The 20,724-nt window shown below is 35.7% G+C and overlaps 1 protein-coding gene across 5 annotated transcripts; it reads right to left on the reverse strand.

Annotated features, from left to right (window-relative positions):
- Positions 1–1,131: 1,131 nt before the first annotated feature.
- LOC110782633 (phototropin-2) lies at positions 1,132–18,216 on the reverse strand. Of its 5 annotated transcripts, XM_021986803.2 has the most exons (25): positions 18,068–18,216; positions 16,620–16,680; positions 16,141–16,529; positions 13,710–13,892; positions 12,494–12,585; positions 12,096–12,393; positions 11,697–11,904; positions 11,317–11,387; positions 10,364–10,470; positions 10,220–10,269; positions 9,976–10,080; positions 9,605–9,664; positions 8,934–9,023; positions 8,726–8,802; positions 6,778–6,862; positions 5,273–5,353; positions 4,391–4,494; positions 4,132–4,181; positions 3,342–3,448; positions 3,125–3,244; positions 2,836–2,887; positions 2,459–2,571; positions 1,800–1,940; positions 1,557–1,670; positions 1,132–1,455 (listed from the first exon to the last, which is right to left on the reverse strand). In XM_021986803.2, the coding sequence occupies exons 2-24, from the start codon at positions 16,635–16,637 to the stop codon at positions 1,560–1,562; spliced, it is 2,712 nt and encodes a 903-aa protein (XP_021842495.1). In that variant the 5' UTR covers positions 16,638–16,680; positions 18,068–18,216; the 3' UTR covers positions 1,132–1,455; positions 1,557–1,559. The 5 variants fall into 5 exon arrangements, with proteins under 5 accessions (XP_021842495.1, XP_021842493.1, XP_021842494.1 ...); XM_021986801.2 differs by having other exon boundaries at positions 16,141–16,680; XM_021986802.2 differs by having other exon boundaries at positions 1,132–1,479; positions 16,141–16,680.
- Positions 18,217–20,724: the final 2,508 nt, after the last annotated feature.

Below are 20,724 nucleotides of genomic sequence, written 5' to 3' on the forward strand. Positions count from 1 at the left end.
CATGGTGAAAGAAAGATTGTGAAGTTTGATTGATGAACGGTGCCCAAATAAAAAATGATTCGTGTATTGGAAACGGAGGTAGTATAAGTATATAAGCCAACTTCTTACCGAATAGTTGTACTTTCTAATCAAATAGTTACTCAATGTGCTCAAATAGTTATATTATACTATTATAAATTATACTCTACAATCACATAATTATACTCCGTACTTTTTAATAAAATAATTAGAGTTTCTAATCAAATAGTTATGCTGACATCACCGATCTTACGAGTATGAGAAACATCTCGTTCAAAACAAAAATTCTTAAAATTAGAATCAATGAAATCTTGTGTACAATAAGTCTCTGGTTAGAGGCCTGTTCGGCAAAATTAGCGGTAGCGGGTAGCGGTTGAGTAGCGGGTAGCGATTAGAGTAGCGAGTAGCGGTGAATAGTAGCGGGTAAACGATTAGCTGTGAAATTAACGGGTAACTAATATGAGTGTTCGGTAAAAGTAGCGGTTGATAATATAAAATACAAATAAAAGCTAGAATATTCTTTAAAACTTTATTATAAATTTGTCAAAGGCTACCCGCTACCTTAAACGCTACTAATTTTAACGTTTGACAAAAGCTATCCAACCGCTACCTCAACCGCTAACCGCTACCTAAATCGCTACTTTACCAAACACTTACAAATTTTACAAGTAGCGTCTTGACTAGGTCAAAACGCTACCCGCTACCTCAAACGCTACCCCCGAACACACCCAGAATCTCCAACCCCCCATTTGTAATTGTATCGACCTCGCGCAAAGAGAAAAAAAAATAAAATTTGATCCATTTTTGTCGGAAGATGAATTTTAAAATCCCCAGTTTTTTTCTATGTTAACCATAGTTCCATTAAAAAAAAAGCTACCCTAGTTTACTTTCTCTCTTTTTTTTCACCTCTCCTTTTCCCCCCTCATGTTATGAACTAGTCTTCTGCAACTTCTCTGCATCTTGCATTATGTTCTTTGTTATCTTGGTACACAACGATCATCAGAACTCAAACTGTTGCCCGCCAAGCAGATAAACAGAAACCACGATGATTCGTCCCTGTGACTAATGAATGGCTGAATCGTACATTGTGCTACGAATAGCAAGCTTAAGTCGTTCGTGAATAGTAAGGCAATTGTATTAATGTGAACAAACTCTTAATCATAAACTTACATGCATGGAAGAGGAGCTCTCTGAGGTTCCAAACAATTACAATGTTAGACTTCAGAATATACAAAAGTGTCCTTCACTAAACGTAGAAGCAACACTAAAAATACCCTAATCGATCCATTTATGTACCTCTTCCTCTCTCTCTCTCTCTCTCTCTATGTACATTCTCAAAAATTTATTCAATTACAACTTCTCTTTCTCCAGTGATGATCCTCTCAGTTGTTGTTATGCATTGAAGTTTATAATTTGGTTTCTGCCAATTCATAATTCCTGTATTTCACATGGCAAATATATCTACTTAAATCATCAAAAAATACACTTAAAAATGTTACTTGTGAGCTTGTACTTTTTAGTATGGATTACAAACAAACCTTCTAGAAAAAGTCCATAGGAGAAGCAAGGACTCCATCATCATCCCATTTAACTTCCTTTGCATTTGGATCTCTTCCGATCAATTTAAAAGGCGCTTCTAGGGTCGGTGGATCCTATGAGAAAGACATGAAGAAAAGTCAAACACACAGTTTTCCTTTTCAGGATTCCATTATCAGTAAACAGAAACAGGTTATTTCAATATTTGTAGAGTATAGAACGTAAGTAATTGAGAGAACTGATACCATGCAACGAATCAGAGGCCAGTTTATTCCACGGAAATAAGGATGCTCTTTTATTTCACTGGCTCCTCCTTGAGTTCCTAATCTGGTAGCAGGATCTCTGTTTAATAGTGCGTAAATTAACTGTCTTGCTGATAGACTTACCTGCAATATCCAGATACACATATTATCTTCAATGCATTTTATCCTCACAGAACTAGACAACAGATACAAATCAACACTGCATTCAATCTCTCTAGATTTTTATATTTGTATGAGAACATGTATTTCATAAGATTTTTTTTTGGTTATGAACCAAAGATTTGATGGTTAACAGTCAACCAAAGATGAAAGAACCCCAATAGCAAGAGGCAGAAGCAACTGCTAGCTACGTTCTAGTATATCAAATCATTGTAAGCTGATTGGCCAAGCAAAATGATACTTGAAGAAAAAACATCAAGTACTAACATTAACTTATACATTACTCCATCCCTAAAACAAGTTAGCATCTCTTCTTTGAAGGTCAAAATCGAACTTCGACCGTAATATATTTTAGTACGGAGTGATATGTAAGATAAAACTCTATTGTTAGATTTGTTTCAATGTTTCAAAATGTTTATCAACAAAAAAAAGACAAAGGTGTATGCAAAAGCAAAAACTAGTCTGGAATAAGAATTTTTTACCGGAATGCTGCTTGGAAATGTGAGGTCCTTGTGCATTATGTTCGCAAATGTCTTTTGTCTGTTCTTCCCCCGGAAAGGTGTACGCCCATAAAGCATCTCGTACAACAAAACACCTGAGGAAATTACGGAAATATTTAGCTCCATATCCTAAATTAAGCAGAGGTATCATGAAAAGAACTAGTTGACACATTCACGAGCTTTCTGCTAATTTCTTGTGGTACATCAGGTAATTTACAACATATGTGATAGACCAATAAGAGTACGTAAAAAAGGGACCTCGTATGTAATAATTACAGGGACTTCTTAACAAAACTTAGTTACAGTAATAATTTCTTTCATGTTTTAGAAAACGAGAACTTAGAGTTGGGTGTACTTACCTAGAGCCCACCAGTCGATAGCACTAGTATGGCTTGCTCCAGTAATAACTTCCTACAATAAGAGCCCCAAAATGAAGAAGCAAGTTAATTGTCTGATAGAAGACTTAGGCCGCGTTCTTTTTGGACTGAATGAATCTCAGGTGAACTGAATTTTAACAGTTTTTGGCAACAAAGTCAAACAGGTAGATTGATAGACAAGCTTGTAGATACAATAACCAGTTTATAAGTGAAAGGATTACAAGTTGAAATCAAAACGTATAGAGGTTAACAGAAAAGGAATTGAGCATACAGGGGCAATGTACTCCTCGGTTCCAACAAATGAGTTAGATTGGGTAACTGGCTCTGCTATAAAAGTTGGCGGTGGTTGACTCCGGGATCTTCTTTTCTTTGGCTGTGGATGATTTATTATCTGTCAACCAGATCATAGAGAGAGGTTCAAAAGATATGAGAAACAACTTAAGCAGTTGACAACCAAAATAATTCAACTGATCTTAGTCCACACATACGTGAGGGTTGCAGGACGTCAAGAATGAGAGGTCAAAGTCCGTTAAAACTAGATGCCCATCCTTCTGCAGTAGAATATTTTCAGGCTTCAGGTCACGGTATATGATACCTACTCCACATTAATATATATAAAAAATGGTTAGAACAATCAGCAGTAATAGGGAAGTACGCTATTAAAGATTCAGCCATGTAAGCAAAAGAAAAACTCCGTTCAATAGGTAAATTTTTATCGTTGTTGACTAAAAGGCCTCAAGAGAAACAAAATGTGAATGTCATCTCATCATGCGAAAAACAAAGAGAACTTTCACCACACCATATTTTGGCAGCTAATTCTTAACTGCAATCTAATATCTGTAGGATGTGATAGTTATTAAATTGTGCAATAAAAGAAGATAAACCACCGGATAAGATAAAAAATAGAGGATTTTATTTAAGCATTCTAGAACAGATATCACTGCGAATACTAAGACAATACTAACACCAACACCAACACCAACATTCTTGATTGGCAACACCTAGTATGAGGTTTCTTTGTAACACCAATATTCTTGATTGGATAATATCAATACGATTTACACATCAAATAACAGAAAACCAGAAAGAAAGAACAAGGGTTCACTTTAGGCAATTACAGAATGTATTTGGTACTTCTTTTGAATTTCTCAGAACTTAATCCAGCTATATTCAAAAAGTGATCTTAATTTGTTTTCAAAAGGTAAACCTTCTTCAAAAGCAAAACATTATTTAGTGAATATAAAGTATCAATGCAAAATTTCAACTGGTCAAATGTACCTAAACAATGAAGATACTCCAGTCCAATTACAACCTCAGCTGCATAGAACCTGAAGATTAGGCCTCAGTCAAAACTCAATAGCAGAAACATCACAGACAATCAAAATTACTAGATTGCAAATCCAAAGTTATTAGGTTTTAAGAAAATAAAGCAACGATTGCACCGAACAAAATGGTGGATCCCTTGTAAAAACATATACAAGACTTAAACAGTGAACGGTAAATCAAGCATGAAAAAGTGTTTGAGTCACCAACACACCTTGCTGATTCCTCTTTGAAGATTTTCAATGGCTGCTTGTCAAGCAAAGCAAACAACTCCCCTCCAGGACAGAAGTCGGTTATCAGACAAACGTGTGTAGAAGTCTGAGAGATAGGATCAAATTAGTGAAACAAACTCCGTTGAGGAAAAATCACTACTGAGAAAACTAATATTATCAAGTGCAGGTTTTGGTAATGATTAGTAGTATATAGGTCATACTTTCATACAGAAAGCAATCAATTTTTTACACGAACAACTTCTAGCACTCATCCAGCCTGATTTTATGATGTTCATGTAACTATTAATTGGATCTCATGGTAATTCCTACTCTTTCAACAATGTACAACAAGGAAAGTCGGTTTTAAATCTTGCTAATATCATAGAATGATTGTCAGTTTACATTCAGTTTGAAGCTAAAATGACTCCAATATACGAAGTATGCAACTTAGTTGAGGATACTAGCATTAAAACTCAGTGGTAATTTACCAATGCCGGTACTAGGCAGATTAAAGGGAGGCATAACAGATATGGTAGAAATTATCATAATAAAATAGCTTTCGAGCTTTCACGTAGTTTTAAAATATAAATTAAGAAACCAATTTTCATTGAATATAGCAAACTGTTACAGTAGCGAGTACAAATGCACAAAATGCAGTAAGAAACCTAGGATGCCGTTAAGAGTAATGGGCATCCATATCTAAAGTTTGGATAGCATGTAATCACAAAATCCATATCCAGGAAGCAAAAGAATTATGGTTTTCCAGATATAAATTCGGTATTATCATCTTCAACATTATAAAGTGCAAGTCTGGACGATAGAAGGAAAGCCTATAGAATGAGCAACTGAAAAAAAGAGTAAAACAGTGGCAAGTTTGTCAAGACCTGGAAAGAAGCATATAGTGTAGGAAGGAATGGATGATCCAGCGTAGAGATAATTTCCCTTTCAACACAAGCACGGTGCACCTGTGAACAATTAGCAAGTATTTCAGACCCTTTTCCACGGGTACAACAGATGGGATACTAAGCCTCAAAACCTCGTCAGCCCCCATATCCAAAAATCTCTCCCAACTCGGTAAAGAAAAAATAAGGAATCTGCTGAACCAGTTCAGGCATCATATGAAATCAAGCGAACAAAAGATCAAAAGCACTTGCATAAGTTATTGGCATTTGAAATACAGACTCACACACGCGCACACACATACACCAAGACTAATGGTAGATGTATATCCACAAAGTAGTAAGATAACAGCACACACAGACAACATCTGTAAACTGTCTGCAGTCTCTAAACGATAAAAAAGGAAACACGATAAACCTGGAACATGAGCGCTCATCAAAACTTAGAGTCATTTAAGTTATAAATCAACTCCAGAATAGCCAGCATGGAGAAACAGACTCCTGAAATTGAAGAAACTTGAATGTTCTACCACTCCTAACAAAATGTCACTGCTGAGGATTATCTGACCAAAGACATCTAAACAGTGACCAAGTTTCTACAAGCTGTTCTGAAGTCTTCCCAACTTCATGAAAGGGACGGGGTAACATACTTGAACAACAGAAGAAAAAAAAATTGAAAATTCCTTCCTCTTAATTCCTAGGAAGAATGCTACAAAATTATGTGCAATACTGAATACCCACAAGAAAATAGAAAATTTTGAACAGCATACATGAAGTCTAAAACATTTGTGAAACAAGAATATTTGGTTAGAACACCATTTCTTAGCTTCAATTATAGCTCACGGCCTCACGTGCTTCTAATAAGCCACAAACCAGTTCCCAGTAAAATACGGGTTTCTCTTGATATTTAAAATACAATGAAAATTCAATGATTGCAATCAAAGAGCTCCATAAAACCCTATAACAAGAACATGCTAACTAGTTATTGATCCATGGACATTTTAGCTTGGCTATGTCCCATGCAAACTATTGCAACGCCTCACCTAGTAAAACTAACCACATACTCACATAGTCCCTAGGTCCCATTTTGTTTTCCCCATTTTCCCTTTTGGTCCGTCCCCAACAGTTTACCCCCACACTAAAAATGATCTTGGGGACCATAACTTAACTCTTGACATAAAATACATTTGGTCCCACCACTTTGTTTCTTCTCAATCCCACTCAACCCAACTCTTAACAAAGCACCTTTGGTGCATAGGGCACACAATAAGAACTGAGGGAGTATGTGAGACATCAAAACACAAATATGTGAAAATCTTAAACAAGTGACAGAGACCAAGACCCAGACCCAAAATTTCCAAAAGATAGCCCAACAGGTTAACAAAAACATCAGAGAAAAAAATACATCTACAATTAATGTGAGTACAAGATACTGCAATTGTATTTAATACAAAAAAAATTTATAAGAGATTAGCAAAGCTATTATAAACCTTATTACGATTCAACATCACAGATTTATCCATCGCCTTCATTGCGAACAGTTCTCCGGAACCTTTCAGCTCCACCAAATGAACACTGCAACAAGAAAAAGGAAAAAATAAAAGGAAGTCAGTACGATTAGCGCATTTAACTCAATTAGCATGCCAGTGGGAACAAATACTGAGATTTATAATAAACAGAGCATCGAATTTCAAAATAAAAATGGAAGTCACTCATTCAAGTAATGGGCATCATTATCATTACCCCATTGCCTCAAAGAGGCTCCCGCAAGAAGCAGGGTAAGGGGGGTCGGACGTAAGCAACCCTACCCCTGCAATTGCAGAGAGGTTGTTTCCAATTGACCCAAAAGCGATAACGGGACGACCATCTTCTACTTCATGGAAAGGAAGCGAAGAGGTATTAAAAGCCATTTTGATTTAGTCCATTACATCCCACAGCCAAAAGAAAAAGTTAATCTTTGGCTCCATTGGAAATGGAGTAAAACAAAAAAAGTTTCATAGCAGCATAAGTAAACTATTCAAGAATATGACCACAAAATAGCACAATATCATGAGATTAGTTTCTCTCTTCCAGAAAGTACTTTGCTAAAATTTTACTATTTCATAGGTAAATTTACCTAATTTTTCTTGCAACAAATACCCCCTCCGTCACAGATTAGTTGTTACATTTTCCTATTTCGTCCGTCCCAGATTAGTTGTTACACTTCTAGATTAGGAATGACCCCACAATTATTATATTATCTCTCTTTCCACTAAATTTTTTTTGGTCCCTACACATTCTCTCATTCAATTTAAAAAAAATACCCACTAACTCCTGTCAAATCTACTTTTTCACTAAAATAACAATTGATAACCAAACAACCAATTATCATCTAAAACTTTGTGCAAAGGTAAGTGTAACAACTAATCTGGGATGGAGGGAGTATGTGATAATATTTCTATCAACAAAACCGTGAACATAATAGTGATTGCAGTGCGGGTTGCAACATATTTTACTGGCACTACATTGAAAGTTGAGACAACAAGATGTGAATTTATGTTTTCAAAATTTCCCTTCAGAATTTTATTAACATTTTTCATTTCACTAATAGATTTTTTTTGAAAAAAATAAAAAATTGTCGACAATCGAGTTTACCAGAACATTTGAACTATTCACATAATTTTTTTGGAAGTTACTACTTTATAAAAAATGAAAGTTCAACAGATATTCCTTTTATGGTACATTTTCTTATAATTACTACCTTAAGAAATAATACCTGATTTAATCACTAATTGATCATCGCACTGTCTTTCAAAGGAAAATAGTGACAGCTTCTAGCTTACTACCCTCAGTTGTCAAGATAGAATCGGATGGGGCTCAATTGAGTACTAATCAGGGCATTCCTAGCTTAAGGTAATCATTATCAATAAAACATGTCATAAACCCCAAAAAGAGGTAGGAACAAAATGGTGCTTTATGAAAGGTAGTTGTTGACAGATTCTCCCATCAAAGAACGTGATATTTTAAAACAATGTGAAAGCTAGAATAAACAAATTCTATCTTGTACCGGAGATTTTTTTTTTGTTTGCTCATTTGAAAAGTTCTGCTCATTTAAAATTCTCCGGATGAGAAAACCAGATCAAATGAGCAAAAAAAACCCTTGCTAGGTGTAACCAGAGTACAAGATGGAAATGTTAAGCCAGGCAGTTTTCTACATGCAAATAGCTCGGGTACAAGATGGAGATGTTGAGCCAAGCAGTTCTCTACATGCAAATAGCTTCTAGAAGTGTATCAGCAGTTTACCGATTGCTTGTTTCTGCTAAATGTTATTCAAAATAAACCGTAAAACCAGCTAGTCACATCAATTTTGAAAAAGCACCACTATTACAAGTAAAGAGCTAGCTGTTGAAAGTATAGAAAGGATGGGGGGAATCATTCTAAAAATTTAAGCAGCAGTACCTTCCAGTATCACCACAACCCAATGGTTTTATGGGATTAAAGTGTTCCAAACCAACTTTTTCTCCGGCAGCGGTTATCTGAAATGCCAAAGAAATTCAACAACGGGTTAGCAAAGGAAAAATATTTGAGGATCCTAACGATTGCAGAGTCAACTGAAAAGAAAGAAAATTTGAAGAAATATAATAGCATATGTATAACCCTAACAAACCTTCTGGATTGCAGCCCAAGAAGAGGAGCCCCTCTTATGAGGCCTTGGGTAAACAGGTTCAGAATGAATTGCCCACAGGTCTTCTGGCCTCTGGAATACAAATAATATCAAAAGACTGCTTCAGAAACAACTCCAACATAATTTCTGAACCATCCAGCCAAATGAATTTCTACATCCATGTATTAGAGGACACAGAGGCAACTAGCCAAGATTTGTTTAAACTACACTTCTTGCCAAAAAAGTTGCAAAATGTAGGAAAACACTTACACGTAAATAAGAAAATAAAATTGAAGAGGAAGTGCTAAAAAGGAGACATAAAAAGAACAGTGAAACGGAAAAGGAGTGATAAGGAAATGTGAAGCTCTTTCTGAAAGACCCCAAAATGGAAAGTTCAAAGTTAACTTTTACACAGAGAAGGTAATTTTTCATTGTTTAAATTAACTTGTTTATCCATCTATGTAAATGAAAACAAATACTGCAAAAGCCCAAACAGTTCAGAAAACATATTTAAAATGCAAAGGGAGATTTCAGATTCTACGAATAAAATACAGAACAGCACTGTTTTAATAATGAGATTGGCAATTTTATGAAAACTAAATGCCGGAAGTATGACTATGATCGGAATCAAGGAGCCAATAATTTTAAAATGCAGAACAAGAAAGGTACCTTACCGAGTTGGCATCGGGAAGTTCTCGAACAGCTTCATCAACATTTTCTGCAGTTGCTTTGACCTGAAAGTTGAATGGAAAAGACAAAACTGAGACTCACACATTTTGCAATTTGATAAAGGAGAGAAAAGCAATTTCCGGTTATTTGAACACAGAATTATGAAAATTGTCAGTGAAACAGACAAACCAAAAATCATAAGACATATAAGCCGAAAATTTTGGTACAGAAAACAAAAGGAAGAAATAGAGCTCAGAGTTAGCATGACTGTGGACTCACAGATAAAATTCTGTAATGGCTGGTGTAGTGGTGCGTGAGTTATGTAATACTGGTGAGGTTACATGATATAAAAAAATAGTGGAAAAAAATAACGTACCACTTTAGCGCTTTGTATTTCTGTTCTCTCTGACAGTCTATTACGTAATGGTTCAACATGATCACTTCCGTCTAATTGCACACCTATAAAGTATTGCAACTCCCCCTAGACAGCAATGCAAGCGATAAAACAATTAAGATTTATGTTGCAACAGTAATTCTCAATGCATCTAAAGTCTGGAAAGACAACCTGGGTCACAATGAAACTGAACTAGAAAGATCAAATACTAATCTTGTATGATTACCTTCTGATCTCGCATGGGTTGTAAATGAAACAAGTTCCAGAACTTCCTCCCTGAAAACAAGTTATACAGTAAACTAGCTGAAGAAGTACAACAAATTCAAGCACCAATCGAAACAGCAGCGGATTGTCAATGCTATAAGCTTACCACTTTTAGTGTAATTTATTAATTGAACAGTGATATCCCGCTGTTCTTTAATAGCATCTCTTATTTTCTGGACTGTGGTCTGGTCTGTCTCCGGTCCCTGAAGAAATCTACAAAGTTCGATGAAAACAAACCAAAGCACTGTTAGTCATAAATAACAAGACAGAGACTAACATCTACAAAGTTAATCTATCAGATTATTCAGATACGAAAAATGTTTTGTTCTCTAACTTCCTTAGCACTTAAGATTTTGACATTATAAGCCCAGCAATCAGTAAAAAAAATTAGCAGCAATGAAAAGAAAAACATAAGCACGTTAGACACACAGAAACTCATAAAAGCGCACTGAGATGTACTCAATGTACATCAAATTGATAATGTATAGTTGCATGGAGGTTCAAGCTAACTGATGTGCATTCAAACTAAGATACAAAGGAAGAGGAGAAGAAGGCATCAGTGTAACACGCATCAAATCAATTTCAAGCTTAAGCAGATTGCTGAACTTCTAATGGACTTGCATAAATGCACATAGGAAATGATGTTGACAATGAATAATATCCTGCATGCATATGCATGTACCTAGTGCGGGCAACCTGTTTATGATCCATATTGCTAATATTTATTGAACATATGCATAAACATGTGCCTAACTGTTTGTGATTCATAACGCTAAAGTTGATTGAATGATAGTTTTCTGAAGAGATTCTTCTCGTAGCACTTATATGCCAATCGCTTCTACTGAATGCAGTGTTAGAGTGGCATATTTCAAGTTCATACCACACCAGTAAATACCACAAGAAGGCAGCCATTAGCAATTTAAGAGAACGAAGTGGTCATACAAAGAGGTCTTCAACCATAAAGAGCCAACACCAACAGTACATGTACTTCCCAGCAGTAACCTCCTAATAAATGAGGAAAGTGCTAAGTGCATTAAAAAGGATACGAGTAATTCATACCTGCAGTTTCTCCCCAAAATTTCTTCTCGTGTATACTCTGTCAATTCAAGAAAGCTATCAGATGCAAAAATCTGCAAGATAAATCAAATGAGCTCTTGTCAGTTTCTGGAAAAGCTAGGAAACATCAACTTTTACTTACAGATAGATAACTTAATTGCTAGAGCGTAAAGCCTAAGGAACTCCAAGATAGTAGATATATACAGAAAAGCATGCAATATAGAATATACTCTATATAAGAATTAGGGATCACTACAATATGTCCAACATGCTAGAAGTAAAAACTAAAATGTTAAGGTCACACATAAGAAGTAACTCTATTTAATAGGACAATTAGGTATCTACTCCAAATCTGAAATTTTCTTCTGGAACTCTAAACATACAATTGGATTATCTGGAAGCCTGGGATCAGAAATCACAAAATTCTTCTCAATGCGCTCCAAAGTTGTTGCCAGGTCAATTCCCTGCCGTACGTCCCTTTCTCTTTCTGCACGCTCCCAGCTGTCATCACGATCTATGTCTTTCGGTATCAGAAATTCTGGCTCAGGACTTGGTGGTCTTTCATGCTTTGCAGAAGACCTCCCTTTAAACCTGCAGATAAGAATACAGTTCTTTGTGAAACAATTTTTGATAGCACAAAAAAAAAAACAGATGGATTTACAAGTAGACGGATCAAACTTTGCTGCAGGACCAAAAGAAGCAAGACATCCTTGCCACATAGTTACTTTAGTCTACCATAATATAGAGGGATGCAACATAAGTAACCAAGTAAATAGACTCACCCCAACAAAGAAATACGCGCTGATTTGCGAGAGCTCTTGTCAGAATCTCTACTAGATGCGTCAATTTTAGGAGTCTGCCTACCAGGTGTTGAAAGCCTACTTGGTGATGAAAGCCTACCAGGAGTTCCCACATTGTCAATTTCTGCAAGTTTTGGCAGCATATAATCGAGATTGAATTTCCCTGCAACCTCCCGTCGATCAGCGTCATTGTTACTCAAAGGTTGACTGAGAGATCTTGGATGCTTCACAGTCTGAACAACCTCTATTATTGAACCCAATGCCGCTTCCTTCTGACGAGCTGATACGAGAGACAATTGAATGCAAAAAACTTATATATGACAAGACCTGTACAATATTAGAGAAAAACAGGAAAACAACAATGTTCTACAATATCTTACCATCGTAACGGATTAATGATTTAGGCAAGCCATTAGGACGTAATGCCTTGTCATTTATTCCTTCAGTAAATTTACTGACCTCAACCTGCATTCTGTGGCAACAAAGTCTATTTCAGATGAAATCACAGGTTGTGTTTGATATCAACCCGGCATCAGTAAATGCCCCTCTTAAATTGACACTAAATTAGGGTGTGTAGTGTTTTCTATTCACCTGATTTTCACTTATTTTTTCTGAAGTATCTTATCAAAACTCATTTTTCTGAACTTACCTTATCTAAACTTAATTGAACTTATATTTCCTAAAATAAATGGAAATAAAGTGAACAGAACAAGGCTTTAGAAAAAGTATTTAGTCATTAGAACATCTAGAAATCTTGACAAAGAACCCAGAAAAAGCACCCAAAATACATATTCAAAATAAAACCACAAAAGTTCTCTCTGCCATTGTTTCCTTCCTCGGGTTTGTACTCTTTAGTCCATACACAGGGAGGTGAATCCAAGAGCGCAACCCAAATATCCAAAATCTACAAGTTTAAGTTACCAACTTACCAGTTACCACAGTGCTCTAACAGGAATTTCTGAAGGACTTCATATAAAAAATTCACAAATTTTTAAAAAACATTGCATTTGTCCTATACTTGCATACTTATGCAACTCTATGCTCGCATGCTTACGCCAATTCACAGTCTACGAATTCATAAGGCCAACATCCAAAGAGATACAAATCATCAAATTGAACGAAACATAACAAACACCTCCTCTATTCTATGACTGGAACTCGTCAAGAACCACACTATGTGCATGTGGAACACTCGCCTAATTCAGATGCACAGTTCATCAAACTCAAACTCCTTGTTATAACAAACCCACTAAGCCCATAGACCATTCTTTAACTGCATTGCTTTGATGGACAAATCTTATGGAAAAGCAAAAAAACCCAACTTGAATCAATTAACTATTATATAGAAACCCAAAAGTAACTCCATTCGGATTATATTGGTTCAATACACAATCTCAATATCTCATTATCTCCATCAAATGTACTAGTACAAGAATCAACCAAGCACAAATTATAATGTCACTAATCACCAATTACCAATCACCAATCACCAATCAAAGCAAATGGCACCAGTAAAATTAGCACCCTAGACAAACCTGAAACCCAGCAGCTAAGATGACAGCAAATGAAATTGAGTAAAGAGAAGAGAGAAAGTACCCAATAAATTTGATGACACAACCCTTGTCATCTCTGATAGGGGTAACAGTGAGAAGGTTCCAGAAAGGGGTACCATCCTTCTTGTAATTCAAGAGTCTTCCACAGTAACTTGTTCCATTTTTCACCGCCTGTCTTATCTTCTCGACCTCGTTTTGGTCTGTTTCTGGCCCCTGCAGAAATCGGCTGCAACAGAAAGTCAAACAACAAATTAAAACCACCATTTTGAAACTTGAAAAGAAATGTTGTTTAAACAAATAGAAACAGAAAAGGAAGGAAACAAACTTAAGTTTCCATGGAAAACTGCAATGTCAGTCGTTTCCATTGATGACGAAGTGCAGATAACTTTTGAGCGGAGATCAATTGAACCCGCAAAAAAATGTGGGAGAGGGGGGAGCCTTTCTGAGTTAATCTCATCGATTGAAAAAAAATTCCAATCAAATGGCATTTTCATAAATAATTGATGATTTTATTACGAAAATGCTATTAAATGTGGGTTAAAGTGTAGTGACACGTCATCAAATGTGGACCACATATACCGTCATTATTGTATTTTCATAACACATCAACAATTATATAATATACAGTCAACAACTCACAAAGTCACAATATACAATAAATTTCTACTAATAAACAATCTACTACTCCCTCCGTCCCATAATATAGTGCCCGTTTGACCAAAATTACGGTTATTAAGGTAAAGTATAACATTGATAATAAAAACAATAATTATTTGTTTTTTCAAGATAAAGTACATGTTAGTTGGCTTTTATGGAGAGAGAAATTAGAGATTAAAGGTGTGTACATAATAAATAGGCCTAAAAAAGACAAAAATCAAGCACATGGGTTGAATAAAAGTCAAAAAATACAATTTTCAAAGTAAAAATTAATGGTTTAAAATAGAAATAGGCACATCATTTAGGGACACCATTTTAAGAAAACAGGCACTATATTATGGGACGGAGGGAGTACTATAAATAATTAAATATACAGCCAATCACTTACCAATAAACAATATTATATTAACATTATACCATATACAGTTTTCGGGTAAAATATTTACGAAATTGCCATTTTCCAATCACTGACATTAACTCGGAATTTGGGGGGAGGTGTGTGGGTAAAATCAGTCCGAATTGTGTAGAGTTAGTTGTAGGGTGGGGCCCGTGGGGGTTTATGGGTTCACAAATTCTTATTTACAATGGGTGTACAATAAATATTGTACATCGAAGTAAAAGTTGACTTAAAATGCTTTAAAGTTACATTTATATATGTAAAAGTTATCTATTTTTTAATGATAAATTTTTTCATTTGAATAAAAAATTATTTCTTCAAAATCACTAATAATGTATAAATTAATCATTTAACCCTTTAAAATGTTTATCTATCAACTTTTTAATTTTATAATATAAAAGTTACAGGAAAATAGGTTAAAGTTACGAAAAACTGCATAAAAGTTATCTTGGTGTACAATAAATTTATTGTACACCTTGTGCGCGCAAGACCTTTTGTTATGGGTTTCTAATTTCCTCCTATTTGAGCTAGCTTTTAAGATGGGATATTTCATTACTTAGATGGTAAAAATACCCGCCACCAATCTTTGTAACCATCATGGGCATATGGGCAAAGCCTGTCACGTGAGGCCACGATGATTTCGGAGCGTGGTGGAATGATACGGGTCCTCAGGCCTCACATTAGTCATCTGAAAAGGCTATTGTGGGGGTAAAGATGGCCGTGGGTCAGGGTCAGACTTCGTGTCGAGTCCACGGGTCGTGGGCCTAAACGAACGGGGCTCATACCAGACCCATGTTTTATCGGGCCATGCTGAGCTGAAAAGTTCAAAACATGGTTCAGACCAGGCTCAACCCCATGGGCTTTCGGGCCGGCCCGTCGTGTCTAAGGCTAATTTTACTAATTTTAGCGTGCTTTGTCGTGACTTGTCGTGTTTTTTCTAAAGCATTAAGCCCCTGATTTCGTGCCCGTGTCGGGCCGTGCTTTTTTCGTGCTCGTGCGAGGCCGGGCTTTTTCCGTGCTCGTGTTAGGCCGGGCTTTTTCCGTGCTCGTGTCAGGACGGGCTTTTTCTATGCCGGGTCGAGTCGGGTTTCGGGCCGGCACACGGCTATCTTTAGGTGTGTGGGACTGGGGGCTAGTTTGGTTTATGGTCTCCCTCTAAGCTACCTTTTGGGTTAGGATATCACGGTTTTATAGCTCATATTTGGACAAGTCTAATTTCTTCAAGTTTAGTCGTTCAACGTTTGCTAATTAGAATTTAGGTTAAAAAAAAAATCAAATTGCAATAACAAGTGAGTTTGATACTTTGATTAGGTAATGGTGTCTTTAAATTCGAGGAAAACCAAAAGATATGACTTAAACATAGAATCAAAATATGGTAGCTCACTAATTTCAAGAAATAATTAAAGAAAAAAAAGCTTACCAATTGCGACCAACAACCTCCTTAGAAGAGTAGCCAGTCATAGTGAAGAAGCCACTACTAGCAAACATAATGGGACACTCAGGTTTAGTAGCATCAGACACTACAAAAGTCTGTTGCAAACTTGCTAATGCATCCTTCAACTCTTGTGAAACCCTTGGTAGATGTTCATATGTACTCGAGTTCGATTCCTCCGACATCCTCATCACCTCCGTCGCCCTGTCGTACGAGTTTTTGCTTCGATCTCCGTCCCCTGACATCCGAACCACGACACTCGAAGATGCATCTCCACCGTCTACAGGTACAACTGATAGCCCCCATTCTGCTGCCCTTACAGCCATACCAGCTTCATCATTCACTATCTCACTTTTCCATGTTGTGTTACTAGTGCCCTTGTTTGGTTCAAATGCCATCCACTTATTATTAGAAGACATTGCATTACTACTTGATGCTTCCATTTATTACAACATATGTATATATACCTTGCTATCGCTACTCATAGATAGATAGATAGATAGATAGATAGATCGAGATCTTAGTCCCCTGCGAGAAAAAACAGAAAAATATTTGTATAGTACTACCTCCGTTTCAGAAAGTTCTTTACAGTTACTATTTGCACGGACTCCAATGCAATATTTAACTACTAATATATCCATTTTCGTATGTGGAAAAATTATAAAAAGTTAGATATTCTGAAAATACATATCGAGATCAATCTAACAAGATCTTACGTGTAACGTTTTGATGTATATAATAGTGAGAATTCACCGTCAAGGTTTTCATATTTTGGACACATATTACAAAGCGTAAAGAACTTTCAGAAGCGGAGGAAGTATTTATTTTGGTACACTTGTAAAAAATAAACATCATCCCAATGGTGGATCTTGAACAGTTTTACGAGAAATTTATACAACTATATTCAAATTCACTACGGAATTTTTCACCCGTATACAAGGCCCACCTAGGCCATAACTAAGAACTGTTATTGTTGATCACATGTCACGTCATTCATCTCTAACTCAGCTAACATTCTACTGCATATATGGTCTGACAGTTAAATAAGGGTCAGAGGATCACGATTTGATAGAAGACTAGTTGAGGGATGAGTGGATGACACAAACATTGCACAGAGAGAAAACAGTATTATGTTAACAGACCCTATAATTACGTCCTCGCATATAGATAGTTACAATCAGTAACTAAAAATGGTACATTCGATATAAAGGGATATGCATTGATGGCCAGACTTTCCAATTATGAATGTTATCCACTTTTCCTACTCTCCTAGCCTTATTGCCTAAAAAAGGGTCTGATTTTCGTGGATATTACGTACATATTCAACTAACAAACCTTTTTTTTTATTATTATTAACCACAACTCGAAATAATTCCATTTACAATTTTTATATCAAAAGCTAGTACTTCGTGTACTAAATAAGTTGATAGTACACATGTTAACAAGTTAAATGATGATCATATCAAAACAACCGAGAGACGTAGTAACACTACAAGAATTTGTATCTTTAACGACAATCCAATTACGACGGGCCAAAAATCCCGTCGTAAAAGCCTTTTGCGACGAACAACCAAACAATGACGGGAATAACCGTCGCAAATGTCTTTTACGACGGGTTTAAGACGGATTTACGACGGGATTTCTATTAACGACGGCCCCCTTTTATGACGGGTTCGCGACAGGAAATCCCGTCGTTAATCAACGATTATTGGCCTTTCGCGACGGGATTTCCCGTCGTTAATAGTACAATTTCTTGTAGTGTAATTAGCAGTAGTATCAAATGTTATCAACTAATTGTAAACATAATTGATCCGAACCACAATCCTAACACGTCAATGGTGCCACACTGTCACCGTGGCTTTTATAAAGTATGATAGATGAGTGGATAGATAGATAGATAGAACGGAGTACATACCTGGAGTAGAAGAGGAGAGAGCAAATGAAGGTGCTAGCTGCAATTCCCAAGGTAGAGGGGAATGAAAAAAAATGAGAAAGCAAACGTGTGTGAAGTAGGAGTAGCTAAGCTAATAAGAAAAAGATGAAATGTTGATAATGTTAGTTCATAGTTGGACCCCTCCTTTTTTGTTTGAAAATAAATAGCAACCTAACATTTCCATGTCGTTAAATCATGGCCATTAGTTCCTACCATTTTTGTACGGTCTTACGTGGAGGCCGTTGATAACATTTCTTCTTTTCTTTTCTTAGTTGTCATATTTAATGCCAATATTGTGACTATTTTTGTTGTCAATCATAGTGTGAAAATCTATTTTTTTTGCCTAAGAAAAATATGTTTGATAGTTTAAAATGGATGTTGAATGAATAAAAATTTAGAAAAACCATGCGGTTTGAGGTTATACACGCATTAGTGCAACAAATCACATCCATTATCTAAAGATCGATGACAATGGACCGGGTCGGGCCGTGCAAAAACTGGCATGACCCTACACGTCATTGTAACACGAAAAAGCATGGCATGACACTGTAACACAAAGAAAATATGACATGGTGCTGACACGAAGTCATGGGTCGTGTTTGGACTGATTTTTTTTCTTTTAAAAGGCATGATAAGCTAGGCACGATACACTTATCATCCGACACAACAAAGCACGTTAAATTGAGTGAAATTTACTTTAGCATGTAAGCACGACACATCACGAGGGTACATGAGCTGAAGTCGTGCCTAGACCGCCCCTTTGAAAATTTTGACACAACACACGCGTAATTAGTGGCTTCACTACAAAATAATTGTTTTATAGAGACGAGAAATTTCGTCTCTATATGGTCCAAATCCGATTCAAAATGATGTTTAGAGACGGATTTGAGACGAAAGTAGGGCGTCTCTATAGAGGACGTCTCAAAAAAAATCCGAGACGGAATCCTTGCAAATCCATTACAAATTTGAGACGAAATTTTTGAAACTCCATATACGATTCCATCTCAATTTTAATTTAGAGACGGAATTTTAGTAATCCGTCTCAAATTTGAGACGTTTATTGTATCCGTCTCAAAACCCATCTCAAATTGATGCATAATTTTGTAGTGCTTGGCGTTGATCGGGTATACGCACTCCGTATATAAATTAAAGTTGTCTTATAGTGCTTCATTTTACTAATTAACTTGATAATTCGAAGTTTTGACTAATTATTACAATTCACAAGTAATTAGTAATATTCCGTAACTAGTTTCGATTTGGGACTCTATTGCTAGGTGGGATACCATTGTCAATATGGAGAGTCGGAGAGAATATGTGTGAATTCCTTCTCACAAAGTATACGACTTTGTTGGAAATTAATTAAATATAAATTTTGGCCGCTTAGTTTTTCATTTAAATAAACTTTTTCAATTTGGAACTCTAATTCAGAAATCATGCATTTTTAAAAAGGTCCACGTACACAAAATGTTAGATTTTTCAAGACAATTAAAATCGGGACCATTTGTAAGTCAAGCTTTAGATGTTATTTACATTAAATTACTCCTTCTTTTGTTAGAAAGATCATACGAGTATAGAAAAATACAATATAATAAAATTAATAAAATTAAAATAGAAAAAATAGGACCATATTTTTGGGTTTGTAATTTCGTTTTCCTATCCCTTATAGATAGGGAAAACGAAAGAGAATGAAAGCAATTGGATAATATGAACAAGAAAATTTGAGGCTGCAAAATAATTGTTGATTGATATTACAAGATAATAAATTAAATCCCCCAACATTGTGAAATCTCTATGTACTACCTATGATCTGCTTATAAACTTTTATCTAACCTCAGTGAATAATGTACATGTATATAACAGTGGTGAATAGTGACTACTTCATCATCGAGGTTATATTTGCTTGTTTATATTTCTTTATCGAGGTTATTTAATTAATTAATTGTAACTATGTAAGTACTGCATAAATCTTATATAATGCCTAAAATAACATCATCCTAAAATTTGAAAAACTCAATCGTTAACTTTACTTGTAATTGTTTTAGTCTGTGTATTGCACGAGTTGAAACCTGACGTACATTGTATGCTTATATTTCCATCGGTTTATCGGTTTGTCTTTAATCTTATGTCTCGGATCGTAACAATTTTAGTGCGATTCATACGAATTGATAGTTTTTTGATTGATTATTGAAAAAATAAAAAGTATTGATTGACTGATTGGATGTACTGCAAGAATAATTTGTGTCGCACAATCACATGCTTAAATGTAAATATGGGCCTTAGTATTTTTCTTTTGAGAAGCTACGACCACAAGAAATTTTGCAATCAATTAATGCATGCATCTTCCTATCTAAGATTTTGTTTTTGCAACTTCATTGTGTTACTTGTAGGGTATTTCTTATAGTTTTTGTATGGGAAATTCCGAAATTTATTATGAACCCAAGTTCACGATGTTTATTGTGCACCAAAGAATACAAGTGCATATACTTCGTGTTTATCATAATGTAGAAAAACACATTTTCATAAAACCTCCCTTGTTCAACATAAGTTTGTTTTCTTTTGGAGTACACACAAGTGCTCATGAGTCGTGATCCAATTTACGAGAAACTCCGTGTTTACGGAGTATCATTTAAGAATGAAAT

The sequence above is a fragment of the Spinacia oleracea genome, chromosome 4 (assembly GCF_020520425.1).
Source record: "Spinacia oleracea cultivar Varoflay chromosome 4, BTI_SOV_V1, whole genome shotgun sequence".
Classification (NCBI taxonomy): Eukaryota; Viridiplantae; Streptophyta; class Magnoliopsida; order Caryophyllales; family Amaranthaceae; genus Spinacia; species Spinacia oleracea.

Coding starts and splice junctions, on each gene's coding strand:
- LOC110782633 (XM_021986801.2), bottom strand. CDS start 16,595: ATGGAAGCATCAAGTAGTAATGCAATGTCTTCTAATAATAAGTGGATG. Junction 12,394..12,493: donor ATCATTAATCCGTTACGATG/GTAAGATATTGT, acceptor CTCTCGTATCAG/CTCGTCAGAAGGAAGCGGCA. Junction 10,270..10,363: donor AATAAATTACACTAAAAGTG/GTAAGCTTATAG, acceptor ACTTGTTTTCAG/GGAGGAAGTTCTGGAACTTG.